We start from the raw sequence: 21,073 nt of genomic DNA, 5'->3' as shown, positions 1-21,073 counted from the left end.
CCAGAACTCCACCTCGGATAATATCAAGTGTCCTACTTTGTCTCCTTTTTGCTACTCTGTTCTTGGCACCTGTAAAACCACCCCACCACACACACCACCGAGGCCTGAAGGATAAGGATATTTGGCCATAGAGCAACGTTCTCCCCTTGGATCTTAACCCCTGCGTAAGAAGGCAGCTCACACCATGAAGAAGTTGGCTACTATGGAGCAAAGGAGGAAGGAATGTGGAAAAAACAAAAGTGGAATTGTTACTTGGCACAAAGAATCAAGAGCCTCTGGCAAAACCGAGCCATTTACAGAACTACAAGTTAAACCTATTCTTAAAGCCATCTTTACATTGTAAAAGGAAAGATGTCCAAGGAGATTTTAAAATTACCAAGTCTTGCAGCTGGTTTGTAAATGGTTTTACTTAAGAGCTCTGTAGCTGTCCTTCCCCCTCTCCGCCAGTTCTTAGTCCTCAACATCAGGAGGGCACGGATGCAGTACCTAACAGCCAACATTCCCACTAACTCTCTTCATGGCAAAGGATAACAGGTTTCATAGGATTTAAGGTTCATCTTTGCAACATAATCCTGCACAAAACCAAGCCTCACCCATTTCAGGATTCTAAGTTCAGAAGTTTTAGTAAACTGTTCTCTACTTGTAAATAGTGAAGTCATGAGTTATCACTGAACATTTATACCAATTCAATGGTGTGCTGATTTCTTACCTGCCTCTTATGTGCTTAAAATCTCTTGAAGAAAAAGTAGCGATGAGTTACTGAGCTTACCCGTTACGCCCTGCTCAGGCACGTGCCACAATTGGAGGCATACAGTTCAAAGTCAAACAAAGCAAACAAGCTGGTAACACCAGGATAGTTTTTATTTGCTCCCTGAATTAAATATTGGCAGATACAGAAAATTCAGATACCAACTATTTCCCCAACATTTACAAGACTGAGTTTGCAATGTCAGAAAACAAGCACATTTATGCACAATCCTGGCAACTGATAGTGTTGAGTGCACAAGATCGCCCTGCCTCAACATCAGTTTTTAAGAGGCAGTATCCCTGGTCTCCGGCATCCAACGCTGTCCCCTCACTGACAATTGTGGCACCACGGAACGGCCAAGTAAATATCCCGAGTGGGCAGCTCCAGTGCATTTCCCCCCCGCAAAGGATTTATTCCATGCTCCTCCTGAAGGGGCAGAGGCAAGGTCAGCACATCCAACAAATAACCCACCTATGAACACAAGCTGATTCTCACCGTGCCTTTTTTGCTCTGTTCTTTGAGAGCAGGGAAGAACACAGCACAGTGACACTTCCAGGAAAGCTCTTCTTAAAGGCCTTATTGCTGCCACACATTGTCCGTGCTGGCAACAAAGTGCCAGAGGCACACTGGCTCCCTGCTGCATGCCGAGTTGCTCTGCGGCTGCTGAACTTTACAGTGGGTTTGCAGCACTTTTCCTGCTGTCTGAGGGAAGGGAAGTTTTCAAATAAATAAAAGGACATGAAGTAAGCAAGCTTTTATAACTGAAATCATGTGGAAACACAAAGCATGTGCTGTTGAAGGAAATACCATTTGCTCCTTTTCACACTGGAGCAAAACTTAGGAACTTGCATCCTCCTTAAAGCAGCTGGTGCGGCCAGTGCCCCCAGAGCAAAACTCAGGTGTAGTTGGTGCAGCAGGAGAAGCCAGGCACCTCTGCTCCCTCTTCATAAAAAAATAAAGAAACAGACACTTTTCTAAGACATGTCTGCTAAGCTGGGGACGCACAGAAGACAGATCACATCTAAGATGCGGTGATCCATACAGCATTTCACTGGCTAGTGCACATCCACTATTAGCCAACCCCCGCAGGGGGAACTGAACACGTATTATCCCCCGTTCTACAGAAGGGGGAAACACATGGTTTTACCAACTCTACTGTGCAACCTTGTGTTAGATCCTAGCACGGCAGATGGCAAGAGATTTTCCCTTTTGGAAAGATCACAGAAGTGCCTTCTAGGCTGCAAAATGCCTTGGGCATCCTCAGACAACTGCGTCTTCTCCAGGCACAGGAACTCCCGAATCCCAGTCCTGCACTCCAGATCGTAATCCACGTGCTCCTACGCACCAACCTTGCCAGTGTCTCTTCAGCAGGAGTTCTCTTAGCTCCACAAGCAACAATGACTCCAAATAACTTAGCTGTATGACCACTCTTCCACAACCCCGATGGTTAGATTTATAAGGGCGTTGTATGAATTTGCATCTAGTTCCTCCCTTTGTATTAGTAACAAGGACCTCCCAAAAGATAGCTTATAGTATAGTATAGTATATCATATCCAGGCTCCAGAGGGATTCTAGGTATCACCACCTCCTGTTTTTCCCTTATGGTTTTTTACACTGGGCTACAACCATCCAATGTAAGGTGCCACTGGGCAAGTGAGGGAGGGAGGGAAGTGGCAAGGTTGGGAACACACAACTTAATTAATGATGGGATTGTCAGTCACTTCGATGTCAGGCCCCACATCTACACACCATGCACTGGCATTGATCTTGCCCTGCCCACTCGGCCCAGAAAGGCAGTGAGAGTGCCCCTTCTCATGCCGAGCCACCATGTCAGTCTTGGTCGCCGTCAGACGACTCTTCCTCTGCCTCCTCCAGCCACTGGATAAACTTCTGGAGCTGCAGGGAGAATGAAATGTAATTGGGTAACAAGTGACACCAAACAGACGCTGGGAATGCTCAACAACTACACCGTGTCAGTGAGCACCACTATCATGCACAAGAAAGAGAAAGAGTATTTCTAGGAGACACGGAAACAGAGGCAGATTGAGGGAGAGAGAGAGACAAAAGTTTAGACGAAAACCAACTGGGATGCCATGGACAAACCCAGACTGATTAGACTCCTGAGGGAGATTCCTCCAGTTAGACAATCCCCACAACACTCAGCAAAAAGACAGAAGTTCAAGAGTTTTTCAGAGCTTGAGGGAGAAGAGATGACAGCTGCACCTTAGCTGAGACATGTTAGGAAAACTGCTGGGAAAAACCTACTCCCTGAGAAATTGCTATAAAGAAGGCAGCTCATTTTACCTTTTAACTGGGCTCGAATAAGCAGCTGAAAGCACTGCTGACCTATACTAAGAGCTGACTTTGCAAAGGTTTTAAACAAAGTTGGAGTTCTTCAGAGATGGCTTTTTTCCCCTGCTCCTCTTCCAGATCCAGGGAGGAGGACTGGAACGGGGCTCAGCCAAACTGCAGCACAAAGTTCTGCCTGATGGAGGGTGGAAGTTTTTATGCTCCTTGCAACACAAGCCAAATGAAACCACTCAGTACAGCAAACGCTTAGAAATATATGCGAAGGGACTGGTGAGCCAGGAATGAAAGCTTCAAAGGAATTGCATGGGGCCAGCGCACAGGGCATTGGCCTAAAGCCCATTTCAAATGGGTGTTGGCTTAGAGAAGCTGTGCTGCTACTCCAGAAAGTGCTGGCCTCGTGCTACAGAGAGCCCGCTAAAAACAATCTCCCTCTCCTACTACCTCCATTCCTCATCCAAACAGGATGATTATGGCAGAACGCGCAGAAATGTCTGTTCTGGAGAACAAAGTTGTGTTGCTTCGTGTTCAATGCACTGGTGCGTTACTGGCCTACCGTGTAATGGCAGCTGCTCCACAGAAGGCGACAGTAGCACTGAACTCCACTCAAAGTTTCTTTTAGCAGCTGTTGTCTCTCTCTCTCCCCCCGCCCCTCCTTTAAACACCTTTGGGACTTACCCGCTGATTTTTACGAAGCTGCTTTCCCTTGTCAGACGTGTCCCGCAAAGAGAACCAATTGAGAATTACATCTTCTTCCAGAATTTCCAGCTGGTAAAATGTCATCAACACCTGCGTCGATTAGAAAAAGAGGGCTCTCTATAAACTCTTTTGGGGCTAGCTCATGTCCAAGCACAAAGTTTGCACATAATCTGTGTCTCCCAGCTCCATCTTCAACAGAAGGCACTCAGTCTGCTTCATTTTGCTTTTATTGTTAAAAATAACTGAGCTTCTCCTACCAAGCCTTATGTTCCTGACAGTTAGATGCTATGACACATAATGAGTCAAAGTTCAAGCCCCATCAGCTTCAGCTCTGTGGATGCAGGGTATGACTGAGAGCTGTGGGCAACAAAGGGCCACAAAGGATGCAAGTTCAAGTTCTCTTTTTAAAGCAAAGCATCCCAAAACCCATCCCTAAAGCAGATCTAACAAGCAACTCTTATGCAGGCCCACTTACACACAACAGTGACATGTGCAGAGAAGAGCATGAATCTACCCAACTCTGCCCCGGGCTCCCTCCTCCTGCCAGTTCTCTCTTGAAAGTGCCTTATGGCAGGCGTCAAAGCAATTGGTCATTCATCAGCTCAAACTCCTGCCCAGTGCAGCAAGGGTAAGATGCAATCATGCTTTCTCAGGGTGCCTTTGTGCTCAAGCAGAGCAGGCACTTTGCGGTCGGTCTCCTTGCGGCACAGCACTGACAAAGCTGGCTGCCAACTCCAAATATAAAGTGTCACTTCAATTCCCAGCCTCCAGGGAAACCCAGGCCCCTAGAACAATGGACACATGCCAAACAATTGCTGTAATTCAAGGACATTTTGGCTCACCAAACTGAAGTCTTTTGGCTCCAGTCCTAAGTGGTTTGCCATTAGCCAGAAGCACTGATAGCAGAAGTTAGGATTATTCTTTCTTGAGGAACCAAGAGTTAAGCAGGCTCTAGGAGAGCTCTTCCAAGAGAGACAGGGGCTTCCTGAGACACCGCTAAAGGAAAGACTCGCGATCCAAGTCAAATGCTCTCAGTGTGATAGGGCAGAGAGAACGCAGGGACAAAATATTTGTGAAGGAGGGTGAGGAGGAATATACTGAAAACTCTCAGAAGTGGGGAGATAGGTAATAAGCCACAAGTCAGCTCCCCTTTATTCTCAGTTTCGTAACTAGCTCAGCCTGAATAAGAAATCCCACCCTTATTCCCAGCTTTACTTGTTTTGCACTCTAAAATAGGGTAAACCATTTGGCAATTAAATCCCAGGGACCATGGAGAGGCAAATGAAATAAAGCTCTTCCTAAAACAAGCCTCTGGCCTCGCCTCTTCCAGCATCACACAACAAGGGCATCTAGGTTAGAAGCTGCAAAATAATAGCTCCCTTCAGGCTGCATGCTGGTAATTAATACTCACCCTCAGCTGTGCTCCCTCAGAGGCACAGGCAGGCATAGATTTTTTTTTTTTTTTAAAGCAATTGTTACAGACGGATTTTCTATACACCCTCTCCACTGAGGCCCCAAAATTCTCTCCTCTAATGCAGACAAGGCAATGATGCAAATAGGATGCACTTCACCATGAATCTAGCAAAAACAGGTCCTCAGAGTTGGGAGCGGATACTCACTTTAGCTATTGACGTGCAGAGACTGTCATGTTCCAGGAAGAATTCCTCAATGGCAAATAAGGCATTCAAGTGATCTGACGCCCGTTTTATGTAGTTCTTAAACAACGGGGTCCAGTTCTTCAACAGCTGCAGGGGAAAAACACAGAAGAGTTCCTGAGCTATGAGATGGATGTGTGCACTCAGCCCTGTTTCTCAGCTGTGTTGCACTAAGAAACTGACCCAGAGAAGCATTTTAAGAAACCATTCAGCTGACCACTTAATGTATTTGCCCCACTCTGTCCATGAAACAGATGCTATTAAGTCTCACATGTGCAGACAGAACCTGGTTTTACTAAGCAGCTTTGAGGATATCCGTTAGCTTTCTTGGTTTTGCCTCTCTGGATGGAATACTAGATTATCACAATAAACGTGTTTAATGGAGTCTGGTACTCAAAGAAAATCACTTCACAGCAGACCGATAAGGAGAGGTGCATACATGCTACTCAAACCTTCCTCCCCCAGAGCAGCTGACATTTCAGTGGAACTTTCCTTCAAAGCAGCAGAGCAAATAAGAAAAAAGAGAAAAAGATAGTGCTGGGATAATTACCAGCTGAGTAGAAGTGGACAGTGCAAAATAGCCACCCCCAAAACAGGAACGCAGTGGAGCAGCCCCTAAGTGCAAGTCACATATTTGCTGTGTGCCTACAGGCTTGTCTGGATCCTGGAGCCTGCTGCAGGGAATAGGTGGGAAGGATGAAGGGCAAGAAGTTGTTACACTATTAGCTGATCTCAGTTCTCTCCTCCAAGGTTTATTTTTTTATGAAGTCTTTAGTTTAATGATTTTGGTGCTGCCTCTTCAAAGAGTATTTCTGTCCGAGTCCCCCACAGCTCTTTCACTTGTTGTACATATGTGGAAAGCAAGCAGCAGGGAAAGCTCTGTAAAAAAGCACAGACTGACCTGAATCTGGGATAGGAGGTAATAAAGATACTTAGACCCCTGTCCATAACAATTTTAAAAGGTATCAGAACTAGGGTAAGATACAAAAATTCCTCATTGGCCATATCATGACCAGACCATCCTACAAAAACATTGTAGGAAATTTAAATCAGAGTTCCACATCTTTTTAAATGGATTAATTCAACAGCAGGCATTCCTGCAACTACATCCCTGGCATGCCCGTACAGATATACTGTTTTGCTGTGCCTTCAACAGCGTCTCCTTAGAGAACGCATCTGGTCTGTTTTGAAGGGAAATAGGTAATTCACAGGGGCTTGGGGTGTGATGAGGAAGCTCTGAGTCACCATTCAGGGTTAATCAGCATTATTCTGTCCGGGACAGTTGTTAACAGGCAGTAGCCCTGCCAGAGGGAGAGCTCCAGGACACATAGCGGAGCAAGAACCCAGGCCAGCGTGGACTACCAAAGGTAGCCTGTACTAGGAAATAGCGCTCAACTACTCCATAGTACTATACTCCATCACCTCTTCAGACATACTTGCTATGCAACCATGCTGGAATTTGCATGGCTCAAGCAGAAACAAAGAAGGGGATTAGTACAAACAAACTGATCTGTATAGTAGTACATCGACTGGCTCAAGGAACAACAGTAACAGCACAGAATGATCCTAATCATCATGGTATCACAACAAAAAACTGAGGGTTGCATGGCATATTTCCAGAAAGTATTTTAGCCTTTAGCAAAATGCTTAATCCTAAACACTCTTCCCTCCTCTACAACCATCTCCTGCATTTTTATTATCCTTTGGAATTCTTCACCTCAAATGTAGTAAAGCTACTAGCAAGTTCCTTCCGGGCTAAGAAATATTTTGTAATACCTTTCTGTTAATGCCTTTAAATCATAAGCGGGCACAATTCTAACCAGAAGCTGTTGAGTTTCTGAAAGCAAGTTATTTATAAAGAAAGCAGAGCTATAAACACTCACAACCCCAGGACTCAATCCAGTATGCCTATTGCTGGGAAAGGGAAAGAAGAAAAAATATACCATCTCAGGTCGAGAACGTGCACCGTACTGTAACTGGTGCTAATGGTGAAAGTAGGGCTCAGCCCCACAGAGCCCCTAAGCAAAAACATGCCTATAAGCCTGTATGACCAGAGAGGCTGTTTTGGGAGTTTCATGAAAATCTGAAATGGGGAATTAGAAGCTTGCAATTATTTTAGATTGAATAAAAGACTGAAAAATGTGAAAAGGTACCTGACAAAGAGCCCTATAGACAATATCATAACTTTCCAGGCTTTGACTCTACCCGGGTAACTCCTCAAAACAATCTACAGTCTGGAGAAAGCAATCAAATTCCTCTGACAGGTCGATTCCTTTTTCATCAGATCTGGTCAGTGATGCTGTATCAACTTCAACTTCAAAGAGGTTTGTGATCCACTTTTCTTTTGTCAGAAGGACAGTCTTGACACCAGGCCTATTTTACCCCTACCTCCAGCACAGAACACCATCATGAAGGCACAAGGGACAAAGCTATACTTCCGACCTCTTACACCATAACAGCATCTGTGCTGATCACCATAAATTGCTTCAGTGAAAGCAGAGATCCTTTTGGTCCCTGAATAAGCGATCCCATATTGTGTTTGCTTGCATGACATGACAAAAGAGTAAGGCTCCCTGACAGAAACCTGAAGAGGTGCATCACACATACTAGCTGCCAGGCGCCAGTGCAGACACTGGCCAGCTCAGCAAACTGAACTGCTATATTGCCTCCCCCGGCTCCCTTTAGACATCCTCACCTACATAACCTTGTTTGATGCTGCTTCAGTGACAACAGAAGCACAGCCTTCAGTTTATCAGCAGCTTCAGCCACGTTTGCTCAAATCATGTCTACAGTTCTAGGAAAGGTCTGGTTTTCTGTACCATCTCTGCTTTACAACTTGTTCAAGAGCCGAACAAGATGCCTGACATACGTTGATCTGCATAACTCTTTCTCAAACCTCCATGTTCCATCTGAAAAATACCCACGGGCATATCCTTTACCGGATGCTTGTTTCCTAAAATTGCTGCAACACTTAAGAGCTTCATGCTCAGGGGCCAGCACTTCAGAGCACATACTGTGGTTTCAAGTCAAACCATACATCATAACTATGGCATTTCCACAATTTCCCCTCCTGAGCTGTCTGGGACTGCTCTACCATCACTCTTACACAAGCAACCCATCTTCCTTCAGCATCTCTTAGTCAGAGTCGAGCTACAAAGAGAGCGAGAAACATAAAACAGTTGTGTAAAGTTCAGTGGGCTTCTGATATTCACCACTCTCAGAATGCAAGTATCCCCATCTCATACAAAATAACACTTTGCCGTATGTAAACCATCATAAGCAGATCTCAGCCTAATACCGCTATTGACTGAGGCAGTTTTAGCTGCATAGCTACACACTGCAGCTACATGCTTTCGTTATGTACTAACCTATACCGAGCTAGTGCTTGGGATTCTCAGGGTGTAAGTAAGTATTAGTAAATTAATGGAGTGTACTTTTTACTAGCTAGGGAACCACAAGTTGCAGAAAAGCCACTGCTTCAGATGCTGTACAAACATGCATGTTCCGCCCGAAGAACTGGTCTCCTCTCTTCAGAGCACTGCTGGTAAATACACACAAAGCTGCTGCCCAGGAAGACCATCGATGTCTGTTTAATAAGCCTTTGAATATTGGGTTATTGTAACGGTGACTTAACATCATGCGTGCAATTGAACATTAACAGTGTACCTCACCAGGATACTGCCTTCCTGCTGATTTCAGCACAGAAAGCCAGCGCAACAATTCTGCACACAGTAAAGACACCGAGGCACAAAACTGTCCCAGAGAAGGATTCTCTAAGAAACGTCCTGGTTGTTCTTTACAAAGGATCATCTGGAGAAACTGGCTGCCATGATGGTCAACTGGTTTGACACTTGGCTCTCTTTGATAAATCTAAGGATAATTTGTGTTTCATAAATGCACATGCCACACAATTCCCTGTCTAGAGAAATTCCACTTGTCCACGACATAGGGCATGGCCACCCTGAATGTTACATTTAGATTATTATCGCTTCTCACTAAAGGTGAGTTGATTTGCTGTCTCTGCTGTTAAACACGAGCATCAGCTTTCCTATGATGAAATATATATGGACAAAGTTACCCAAAGGTAAGCCCTTCATGTACTTCCATTGTCTTTAGCTTCTAAGGGGTTTGGGGCAATTACGCAAAACATTATGCATTTATATCTCCTTTATCTCAGACTAGAACCTCTTCTGACTGGGTGCTGCAGTGAAGTTCTCCTGTCCTACTCATGCTAGATTAGGAGCCCAATCTGGGAGACAGGAAGAGATGCCATATCCTAGCTGGAAAAAAAACAAACCATCCTACACAGCTACCAACTCCACATAACCTGTTGTCTAGATGTACTGCTTTCCACTTAGAGTCTAACACCTGCTCTAATGTTCTCTTCAGTCCTCCTCCTTCAATTCTCTTTTTCCAGGACAGGACATGCTATTCAAGAAAACAGTCTGGAAAAATGAACAAAAGCAAGCAGAATTTAAACAGAGTGAACAGCAAAATCTCACTAAGCCATCTGATGAACAGATCAGTTCACATGGACATTTCCTACAGAAGGCATCTCCACACGTCCAGGAGATTAATTAAGTGCCACACTTACACCTACATAAAGAAGAATTAGTTTTCCACCCCTCCCCATCAATTGAAAGCACATACTTCCTCAGAGAAAGGATTATGAGGGTGTCTGGTGTTCCTCTTTAGCTCCATCTCCTAAAACAATTAAACTAGTCCTTCCCAAACATGTGTCAGACCCATTCATTCTGAAAGAGCGCCTTCGTAACCTGTGGAGTTTGCAAACTCAAATACATAAATGGGCTATAGCAAAGAGACAAAAATACTACAATGGTTTCAGCTTGGATCAACAAAACCATTAAGATAAGACTGCCTGCTTTTTAAAGCAGATCCTACCCTATTTTGTCTCCCTTAAGTCAGGAAATAGAAATTGCTCTCACCCAATTATACAACCCGTCTCTTTAGAGACATAACAGAACTCTGTATCTTCGCTCAAAGACAACAATATTGTGCCTTTGCATTTGGCTGGAAAAAAATTGGCACCAGTTACAGCATGCAGACAAGTAAGACCTTGGAAAGGATCCCACTGGGAGAGAACCGCTCCCTGGTGCCCCAGGGACAGGGCTTACGATGGATTGGAACCGGGTTCCTGGAATGCAAGCCTGTAAAGACATCTCTAACAGTCCTCTCTTTTCTCTTCTACAAGTGATGCACTTCTACTATCACACACGGGAAACAGAAACAACCATAGGTAGTGAAGTAGAGCTCCCCACACCTACAGTCTCAGCTGAGTTCTGTCAAGCAGGTATAATAGTTTCAGTTCACTTTTTCTTCTATAGAAGACAGAGAGGCTCATGAACTCAAGGAGTTCAAGTGGCTTCAGGCTTAACCAAAAAGACTTCTCAGCCAGGAACTACCTGGGGCATCCAGACAGACTCTTACACACTAGTAGACAAGCCCAAAGAAGAGGCAAATGGAGCAGGACTCACGGGAAGTAACGCTGAGAAATAGTTCTGGGAGTCCAGGTTTGCATCCAGCTGCTGCAGTGGGAACTCCAGGATCACTTTACTGAGCACCTGCATCATCTCCTTCAGGCCAATGTTATATGCATACCTGTGAGGAAAAAGGCAAAAAACCCCAACATTTCACACTATCTGATCTCTGCAGGCTGTGGCTTTTCACAGAGATACAGCAGAAAATTTGATTTTCATCTTCCAGACTTGTTTTTTATTTGTTTGGTTGGTTTTCCAAATATTCAGGCAATAAAACCACCTTGCATTGCATCAGGCCCTGCATAAGGCCACAAGTCCTGAAAATCTGCTATCACAATGGAACAGCACCCTCACATTTACTAGAGTGCTGTAGGCATATTGTTGCACAAAAGAAGGGAAACAGGTTTGTATTTGAGAAATACTAGGTAAAAGGCACTGTGTTATGTGTTCTAGACTTGCTGCTGTAAAACAGAGTGGACAAACCACACCACAGCACAGCCCCAGCTGCAGGCAGCTGGTTGAATGCCGGAATGCAGAGAGCAGCAGCCCCTGCATGAACTTACAGGCAGTCTGCGCCAAGAACTGGCTTGCTCTCTTCAGTCCACAGTTACTTAATAGCAATTCAATCTCTTGTTACAGAACTGGGGCAGGAAAAGCCTAACCACTGAGGATGCTATAGATGCAGCTGGCGCTCTCCATCAACTCCTGTCATCATTCAGTCATGATCTCTAATCTGCATTTCTCATGCTCTATACTGATAAAATTAATGTTTAACAATCAAACATGGGTATCCACATGGTTTCTCCTCTTCTTTCTAAATCTGCTGTCAAACCCAACTGTTCAGCATAAGGGACAGCATCCCTAAGGGAACACTCACTTGAGGGAGTTGATTTCCAGGACCAGGTTGTCACAGGAAATGTTTTCTTCTTCGCCCCTCTGTAACGTACCCAGAACCTCATTCTGGAAAACTAATGAAAGAAAGGACAGGTAGTTAGACATGAGAGGTAAAAGCACGGATTCTTCAAACTGTTCATTACGGAAGAAACTATGCCCTTAACAAAGGAAGCATTCTGACACAGATGTCTGTCTGTTCTCCATAAGCTGGCACAAACCCACATCAACTATACCTATAAATAGTGGAATATAATTCAAATAAAGGAGACGACCTACTAGATATCATTGATCTATCCACGCAAACCAGTACAAAGCTATTTACCTCTGCAACCTTTTAGAGCAGTTTCTATCATACTTTCACAATCTAGCTTTTCCTATTCAGACAAACCTCATCTTCCCCTAACCAAAGATTTGAATTCAAACCTAAAATTTATTGGTTTAATTTCCTTTGGGGAGACATTTTAATGTGAAAAAGGCTTTTTTTTTTTTCTTCAATTTAGCTTGAACACCTTTCAAATCCAGGTAAGCTTAACACAACAAAAGAGAAAACCAAAACATCTGCCAAAAGAGGCAGCTCCTACAAGGACATTTAATTCTCCAGCATGGTTACAGCAGTAAGCTGTCCACATAGGGAAACTCTGCTGGACCTTCACACAATGGCAATGGCACTGCCATTTAAACAGACAACTCAGGGAGGTCACTTTCATGAAGGCCCGGTGATGAGGAGTGAGAAAGATGAAGGATCTTTGTCTAGCTTCTTATCCTTGGCTGCCTTGGGTTAACACAACAGCAATACAAGGGATATTAAAGAACTCTGTAGAAAATACAGGAAGTGAGGTCAGGAAACAAACTTATTAGACATCCACAAATTTTCCAATATACCTAGAGAAAGCAGCACAAATCTCACTCACTGCATCATCTGCAGACTCACCATACTTCTTAACAGCCTCTCTCTCACCTTTGATGTCATCTAGCTGAGGGGATGCTGCCCGACTGTCTGGCTCCTCAGAGCCCATGCTCATGTCGCTGTCTGACTCGCTCTCTTCCTCTGAATGCATAGCTGGGCCTGATGAAGAAGAGAAGATGCAGCATTCAACACTCAAAAGCTGCAGCTGTCATATGCATGAGGAATCAGGTGTCCCAGGGACTTCCCAACGAAGTTAGCAACTATCTGTCCTTGCAAGGAAGCTTCTACTTACAGGTCCAGATGATTAGATTTGCTGCAGAGGGAATGCTACAGCTGGCACTAGGATAATGGGACTTTTTAAGAGTCTGCAGGCAGACAATGAAGGACGGGGACAGAAGCAAATGCATTTTGCGCAGACTGCTGACTCATGAGGGAGCAATGTCAGCAGACACTGTCACTAGCAGGAAAGGAGCCAGCAGTACCCGGAATAGCCAAAGCATATTCCCTCTAAGGGAGGGCCTGGTATCCCATAGTGCGCCATTCGCAGCACAGACAGCTGTGTGTGTTAGCGTAAGTCAAAGATGTAACAAACATCTTCCACAGAGCACAGGAAGACAGAGAATCTGGTCCACCACCTGCCTTCACCTCTCGCCGATACACATATCTTATCTGGAGCCAGTCTGCCTCACAAAGCCCAGGTCTTACTCTAGACACAATTATCAGTGTCCCACTCAGCCAGTTTCCCCGACACAGGTCTGTCTGTCCATCCCCAGGTGACGACACTAAACTTTTCCTCACCCCATAGGCTTTGTCTCTGCTCTTCTTCATCCTCTTCATTCTTGTCATCTGCTTTCCAGAGATAGCCTCTGCCCTCTAAGCCTACATCCTCTTTATTGTAACCTGAAAAAGAAACATCGATTAGGAGGTAGATGTACTGGATCTGCTTACAGGCAAACCTGAAATAGACTGGTATAACTTGTGTATTACTGCCCCTAAATATCCTTCATCGAGTGGGAGCTGGGATTCCTGCAGATGCATATGGATTTCAGCTTTTATCTTCTCACTTGCCTTGACAAGTGACTGACTTACTCCTCCCATTCAGCTGCAGCAACATTCAGCTGACCATGTTTAGATCCCTCAACAAACCCAGACTGGTAGAAACAGTATTTCACAAGGACAAAGTCCTTGGACACAGTCCAGGTACGAGAACATAGGTCTTGCAACCCACCTTGAACTGAACATTTCTTCCAACTTCAGCTTATTGTCTCCTACAAGGCTCCTACTCTAAGAAAAATGGAAAATGGCTGAGTCTCCAAAGACTTTAATACTGGGGTACTGAGGTACACCTCACTGTCCAACTTGAGCCGAATGTCCTTGCTTGCCCTACTGAAAACACACACATTCCAAGCTGAATGCAGCACTAAGCTCCAGCCTGGCACTGCAGAGTCCAGAATGGGGGGAGGGGAAAGCCCCCAAAAGATCATGGAAGGCAAAGCCCTCTGCATAGCCTGAGTGCACGGAGCCAGGGACTTTCATACCTTTCAGTTTCACTTTGCTTTCCTCTTTGTTCACGCCAGAATCATCACTGAACTGGTCATCCTCCTCTTCCTCCTCATCTGGTGGGTGCAGAGAGATCACTGTGCCCTCAGAAAGAGTGATGCCAGGACCTACGACTACCTGCAAATATGTGCAACATATCTTAATGAAGAAATACCCTGATTGCCCCCTTGTACCTCCACCAGCAGGGACAACAGCTGCTCCAGACAAGCTTTATACTAACAAGTATAACTGAAGACATCAGCAGTGCTAGACCACATACCATACTACCCTAGCCAAACAAAAGGAAGAAAAAGGTGGGAGCAGTAGCATACGCCCCACCTCTGCAAAAAGGCTTGGAGCAGCCCTGTATTCTGGTATGGTCTAGTGTAAGTCTAGTAACCTGCCAAGAAAGGCAGAAAGCAGAACAGACACAAATACAGCTCACCTGAGAAGACAGGACACAGTGGGGCTTTAGCTTTACTTTCTCCTTCACTTCAGCTTCATCGCAGATAACAGAATGGCAGATCTCCACGTTATCTGCTATGTGTACTCTGTCCCAGAGAAAAGCTCCGTCCAAAATGACTTTATCACCTGTTATACATCACCAAGCACAAATATGTTGAGCAAGGCAGTTTGCTGCTTTCCCACACTGCTGAGTCCGCTAGAAAGCATCTTACTGAATCCCAATGCCCTTGATGCATGATGGATGTTAGATGAAAGGTAAAAATTGGCCTTAGAGGCCTACGGCCACTTCTTACCCAAAGCTAAAAGACAAGTTTGTTCTCTACAGACTTAACAAGTTGACAGTAACAACTAACGTCTTGGTTTTGCACAGATACAGCCAAATCACAAAAAAATTCCAGCCAAGAGTAGGAAGAAGGAGTACCAGGCAGCTCACAAAAAAACAGGGACAGATGTCCCTCATTTGCAGGATGTTGGTGGGTGATAACTCTAGATCAGTAAAGGTCATGCATTCTCTACTGCGGAAACAACTTATTTGGATGAAGTGCCTTCCACCTTTCAGCATCATTATGGTACCCTGAAAACTTTAATCTATTTCCTCTGCTGGAAAACCAAGCTTTTCTCCTTTCTTCCCATTAGAAGTCAATCAGTACCCACCCATCATCCTCTCTCGGAGCCAAATGCACTCTAAAAACTAAATCCCAACAACCTGTGCCCTTGCCTGGTAAGGCCTGCATGTCCCCCATTCTTATACTCACCTATCCTACAGTTCTGCCCAATAACGCTGTTTGTTATGGAGCAGTTGCTGCCGATGACCGTTCCCTGCCCAATGAGTACATTCTCTTCCAGCACGCTGCCGTGGCCGAGGCTAACATCCACCCCTCGGTAAATGTTGTGTTTAGAATGGCTGTAACTCTGATTCTTGTCATCGGTGAAGTTCATCTCTGGAGTCAAAGGGTAAACCCAGCGCCGGATGATGTCAGAGCACACAGCTTCGTACATTAGCAGGTTGCATATATGGGCACCGTACTCTTCTGTTGTTACATGCATATGGATCTGGTTCCCCAGGACCTGGGAGACAGGCAGGAGCGTGTCAGAAGATTCTCTAATGCAAGGTAATAGGATCTCCCTTGTAACAACCCTCTCCCTACCTCCTCATTCACCAACAGACCACGCACAAAGTCATCCCGTGTCTGGTAGTCAAAATTGTCTGTGAACAGCTCAGCCACCTGCCAGGAATAAAATATAAGGAAATAATATAGTCAGCAGAAAATGTTGCCAGGGAAGCCAGAAAATTAATGGCTGTTCAGTTGTTCTCAGAGTGCCGAGTAATGCAGCATAGGAAAGCGATGCTCTTGCCTTGAATAAAGCTTTGATTCCTTCTGCTAGGAGTGTTGACCTTCCCATCTCCTCCTCCTAACGGAGACTATGAACAGATTCTGGTTTTCAGAAGGGGCAAAACATTGCTTTAGCATTTTCAAGCAATCTGCCCAGCCTCACTTTGTAGTTTCACTCCCAAAGGAAGGCTGTAGACCAGCTTTATCAGATGTGGAAGAGATGCCAGCAAGCCTAGGCTGGAATAACCCTGAATGTTACCCTAACATGGTACCAGCTTGCAAGTACTGACACTTTTCCATAGCATAGCCATCACCTCTGCTCCACAGATGTTACTACACTCAAAGTGAAATCACTTATTTTCCAGAATAGTTTCATCCTGTGCCAAATCAGCCAGTCTACCGATGCATCCACTGTCTAGTTCTGCCTGGGCTCAAGCAGTGGATGCCAGATACAGACTGAGCACCCATACAGTCCGCAGAGCAGCGCCACGTGATTGCTCAGGCTCTCGGCTCAAGTCACTGAGCACAACTGCGAGCTCTGGTTTCCAAACCTAGTATGCTCAGGCCACATGCATCCCCTGCACACCAGCAGGACAAAGGGAGCAATGCACATTGAATTTTGGACCCTCAGAAGGGCAGAGCTCACCTGTGGAGAGCAGATGCTGATATGACAATCCAGCAAGTCATGACGCACTTCAACGTTCTCAATAGAGTTCTGGAACAGATTCTGAAAGAGGAAAAAATTCAGATGATTTGAATGCCTCACGCAGTACCGAACCCCAAAAGCCTTCTAATAAGCCAGGGGCAGTATTGACTGAACTATTAAACTAGCTGAAGTTCTGAAGATCAGAGAAATCTACAATCTGCACTGAGACACAAGCTTAGCAGGCACAGCCTGGTCACACACAGAGCTGCATGTCAGTCAGCAGAGACTGCCCTCGTCCTTACACAGTGCAGCTCTCCAAGAAACAGCTTGTACTTCAAACAATCACTTTTCCTCCAGGAGGCTCCTTACCTTAGTCGTTGGGAGCTACAAATGTACAAAGAACATTAATAAATCAAAATGCAACATTCATAGCTTCCGTACCCCCTAGTGGATTTTTACAGCTGTGGGTTGATTTTTTGATGTTGTTGGTTTTTGTTTGTTTTGGTTTTTCCTTTTTGGCTTCCTACTGTGATTTGTGCTTTCATTTGAGGGTAAAAAATAATCTACTGACGTGGGGATGAAAATGTCATATAATCACAGGCTTAGTTCTGAGTTAAAAAAAGAAAAAGGTCCTTCTATCTCACTGGAGAAAGTGCCTCCACAGACATTTACAGAGCATTTACTACCTTATTAGGTGAACAGTACAGGCAGAGGTAATAAGAGGTACTACTCCTTGCACCTGCTGTTATTCCACCTCCTGTGCCAGGCTCAGTGCCACTTCAAAATGGTTTGTGTACAACAGTGGAATATGCATCCCAATTTGGGAACCCCTGAGACAGCACAAATCATCCACCTCCCCTGTTTCACATGGAGAAAAGGAATCAAACAAATGCAAAAACTGAATTGTGAGAAATATGTCTGCCCCATCTTCAAACTCTGAAATGAGTCCCAAACATGTGTGTCCCAGCACAATTTCACCAAGCCTCAAATAAAGGTTAAAGGAAAAAAAGCCAGTTTACCCAGAGTTACTTCCTATCATCTGCTCCTCCAAAAGAAGCAGCAAGCACAGTTCCCCAGCCCTCAGTCAAGGAGGACCTCCTCCTTGGGGTGGGCTGCTTCACTACTGCAGCCCTTTTCCACCCGTCAGGTTCCAGACGCACCATAGGAAAGCGGAAGCGTTTCAGCCCCTGGGTTCTCTGGTAGTGAAGGACACGGTTTGTGGCACTGTCCATAGCAATAACAATGTCATCCTCTTTGCACCTGGCATGGTGGCCAGGTGAGGACTCCTTGAATATCATTGTCATCACAGAAACATTCTTTTCCATCTTACGACGCAACCTGAAAAAGAAGGGCAGAACTTTAAAATCACTCTTCAGAGAGTTACAGCCCAGCGTCTCAGCACACCAGGCAAGCGTACACTCTTTCAACACCTACTTGTGCTCTTCCAGGGCTTTGGATATATTGAAATTGGACACCACATCTCCAGTGACGAGAATGAAGTCGGAACGAACAAGGGACTTGGCATCAACGTCTCGCAGCACGTCACCAAGGGAGCGATACAGGTCAGAAGTCACAAAGCGCACCATGTTCGGAGAGGTGTGGCGGCACCACTTGGATTTTCTGGAAGGAGAAAAGTATGTCAGGAAGGCATAAAGAGGATATTCCTATAGAGAACACAGTAGGACACAGTGCCCCAGTGCACGCCACATCTGTCAGGGAACGCAAGGAGAATCCTATTACAACGAGCCCACTATCAATAGGCTTAGGTACGCTCATTTGCACACAGCAGATGAACTGAAGAGGGTTAGACTTTGAGACCGTAGCTTATGGAAACTTAGGAAACCCGACTCCACCTTGAGCCAAGTTTTGACAAAGGAGAAGGAAAAGCTACACACAACCCAAACTTTTTTTCCTCGGAAAGCAGTACCTCAAGGCAGGGAAAAGACTGCATGCTTCTCTTTAGCTTGCAAACCTGCAGCATGCAGAGGCAAAGGTGCTGTCTGAGCGAGCTGTTTCCAGATGCTGCACGACATACCGAGACAGGGCATAATGCAAAGGATGGTTTCTAATTTACACGGCTACCCAGGAAACCCCTGCTTTTAGACAAGAAAAGTTAAATGCCAATACAAATGCAGTCCGAAAACACTCAACCCTTTTAATACACTGTACAACCACACTCCTTCACAGGAGGAATGGTCTTTTTTTGAGATGTGTTAGAAGACTTCTCTTGAAAGTGAGTCTCTAGCACGTGGTTTTCATCAGAAGGATCAGTGAGACCTTTGAGGCTTGCTGGAGGATAGAAGAATCCTTTCCATGATAACGCTAAAAAGAAGAAGAGATTCTTACTGTAAATGCTCTTTTATCTCAGCTGACTTCCAACAGCAGAAAACAAAGGTTTCTTCCACTCCAGTTGCTGTTAGGAACTCTAAGGTATAGTCAATCATGGCCACATTTGCCATAGGTAAAAGAGCCTAAAAATAAAAAAAGACACACAGATAGCTGAACAAACACTCTGTACCTCAACATCAGCAACAGTCCCTTCCAGCTTGAGGACGTATCATCAGTGGCGCCAGAAAGATAACACAAATAACTGCTCTACCTCCTTTTATCAAGAATTTCCAAAGTTGATCTAAACAGTAAGAGCTAGTTTTTGATCTTCTATAGGGGCAGATCCTCACTTCATAGAAGAAAGCATGAAAGAAGTGAAATTATCACACAAAAAACTCTTCAAGATGACTCAAATAAGTGAGAGAGACTTAAAAAAAAAGAACATCCCAGAGTGCCGATTCCCTGACTCAGGCTTTAACTGCTACAAGAAAAACCTGACAGACATGAATGATGAAGCCACAGGAATATGAGTGTCCAGAATTAAAGAAGGGGAGGAAAAAAAAAACCAAACCAATCTAAAGTAAAGTGAGCATTCTCTTGAGATTCAAGCCACACTTTTAAACCAAGTTACTGATTCACAACTGAGTGATCTCATACTATTCTTTAATTCATTTTTGGTGATGTTTTGTGTCAGGCCTGAGCTCGCGTGTGTAATTATGACCACCACAAACGCTTAATCAGCAAACAAGGTAAGATAATTGTTCAGACCTAAATTCTCCAGAAGCGCTCTTTCCTTTAACATACAACCTTCTGATCCGGATAATTAAAGTGCTTTCCCCATCCATTTCTCTGGCCATATTCTTTTAGCCATTACTGCTGGCAAGGACAAAGATTTTGCTTCTTTCCTCTATCAGAAATAAGCCTGCCAAACCCGCTGCCGCTCCTGCATCAGCGACAGATGAAAAGCAAGCAGCGCAGTTTGCCTTGCCGTATGGAAAAGCAAACGGCACCAATGCAGCAATTAGATCCTCGCTGCCTCTCCAGCGGGGGATATAAATTCTTACAAGCGAGGACAACCGGTCAGAGGCTTCCACAGCGTGGGGGAAAGCGGGAAAAGCCGCGGCGGCGGGGACTGCCCGAGCCCTGGGCGGACGCTGGGGCCCAGCCGCACCCCAGGACCTGCCGGGAGCGGCTGGGGGGGGGGGGGGGGGGGGCGTCGCCTTCTCCCGACCCAGGCCGGGGCTCCCACGGCGGGCACGCCGCGACCGCCGGCCCGACCGTCGCTGCCGGCGAGCACTCCGCCCTTCGTCGGAGGCCTGCCCGCTCCGGCCCCCCAGGGACGGGGGAGACCGGGACCGGCGGCCCCGCAGGAACCGGCCCGGGGGAGGCGGCAATAGGCAGGGGGGATTTCTCACCCGCGGCCGGTCTTTGGAGATAGGGAAGAAGCGGCGGTTGAAGCTGTCGGCGACCAGCACGGCCTGGAGCGGCGGCGGCGGCTCCTCCTGCGGGTCGGGCCCGCGGGCCGCCCCCGCGCCAGCCCCCCGCCTCGCGGTGCCGCGGGCCGCCATCTCCTCACGCTGCCTCAGCTCCCCCCTTCCGCTTCCGGGTCCGCGCCGGAAGCGGCGACGGGAGCTCGGCGGGGACAGAACAGCGCGGGGCGGCGGCGCGCGTTCGCGGGCTTGGCAGCGACCCCGGTCCCCGCCCCTGCGGCTGCGGCCGGGCGGTTCAGCGGAGCCCCGGAGGGCGGGGCAGGCCCGGCCGGGGCCCCGCTCCCTGTGCGTGCGCCAGCCTAGCAGAACGCCGGGCCCGGGGTGCGCGTAGGCTGTCAGGGCAGCTTCAGGAGGGGTTCGGAAACTCTCCGCCGCCTCCCCAGCCTTTCGCCCCGTCCGCCAGCACCTGCGCGGAGAAGGTCCGCCATTGCCGGGTGGGCCTTCCTCGGGCAAAGCTGCGGGAGCGAGTCGCTGGCACGGGCTGCGGCAGCGCTGCCGGCCCCCACGCCGGGGGGGGGGGCAGGGGAGAGGCGTGTTTATCAGCATCCCCCAAGGAGGGAGAG

At 46.3% G+C, this 21,073-nt stretch overlaps 1 protein-coding gene across 1 annotated transcript; it reads right to left on the bottom strand.

Moving 5' to 3' along the window:
• Positions 1-843: 843 nt before the first annotated feature.
• Positions 844-20,588, bottom strand: EIF2B5 (eukaryotic translation initiation factor 2B subunit epsilon). Its single transcript, XM_076341222.1, has 16 exons — positions 20,436-20,588; positions 19,039-19,163; positions 18,127-18,312; positions 17,853-18,030; positions 16,693-16,773; positions 15,861-15,938; positions 15,468-15,780; positions 14,693-14,838; positions 14,247-14,385; positions 13,507-13,608; positions 12,760-12,867; positions 11,785-11,875; positions 10,905-11,028; positions 5,374-5,499; positions 3,734-3,844; positions 844-2,644 (listed from the first exon to the last, which is right to left on the bottom strand). Exons 1-16 carry the CDS (start codon positions 20,586-20,588, stop codon positions 2,579-2,581), a joined length of 2,127 nt encoding a protein of 708 aa, XP_076197337.1. The 3' UTR covers positions 844-2,578.
• Between the last annotated feature and the right edge of the window lie 485 nt (positions 20,589-21,073).

This window comes from Aptenodytes patagonicus, chromosome 6 (assembly GCF_965638725.1).
Source record: "Aptenodytes patagonicus chromosome 6, bAptPat1.pri.cur, whole genome shotgun sequence".
Lineage (NCBI taxonomy): Eukaryota > Metazoa > Chordata > Aves > Sphenisciformes > Spheniscidae > Aptenodytes > Aptenodytes patagonicus.
The sequence above is the reverse complement of the archived record's forward strand: the minus strand, read 5'-3'. Positions and strand labels throughout refer to the sequence as shown.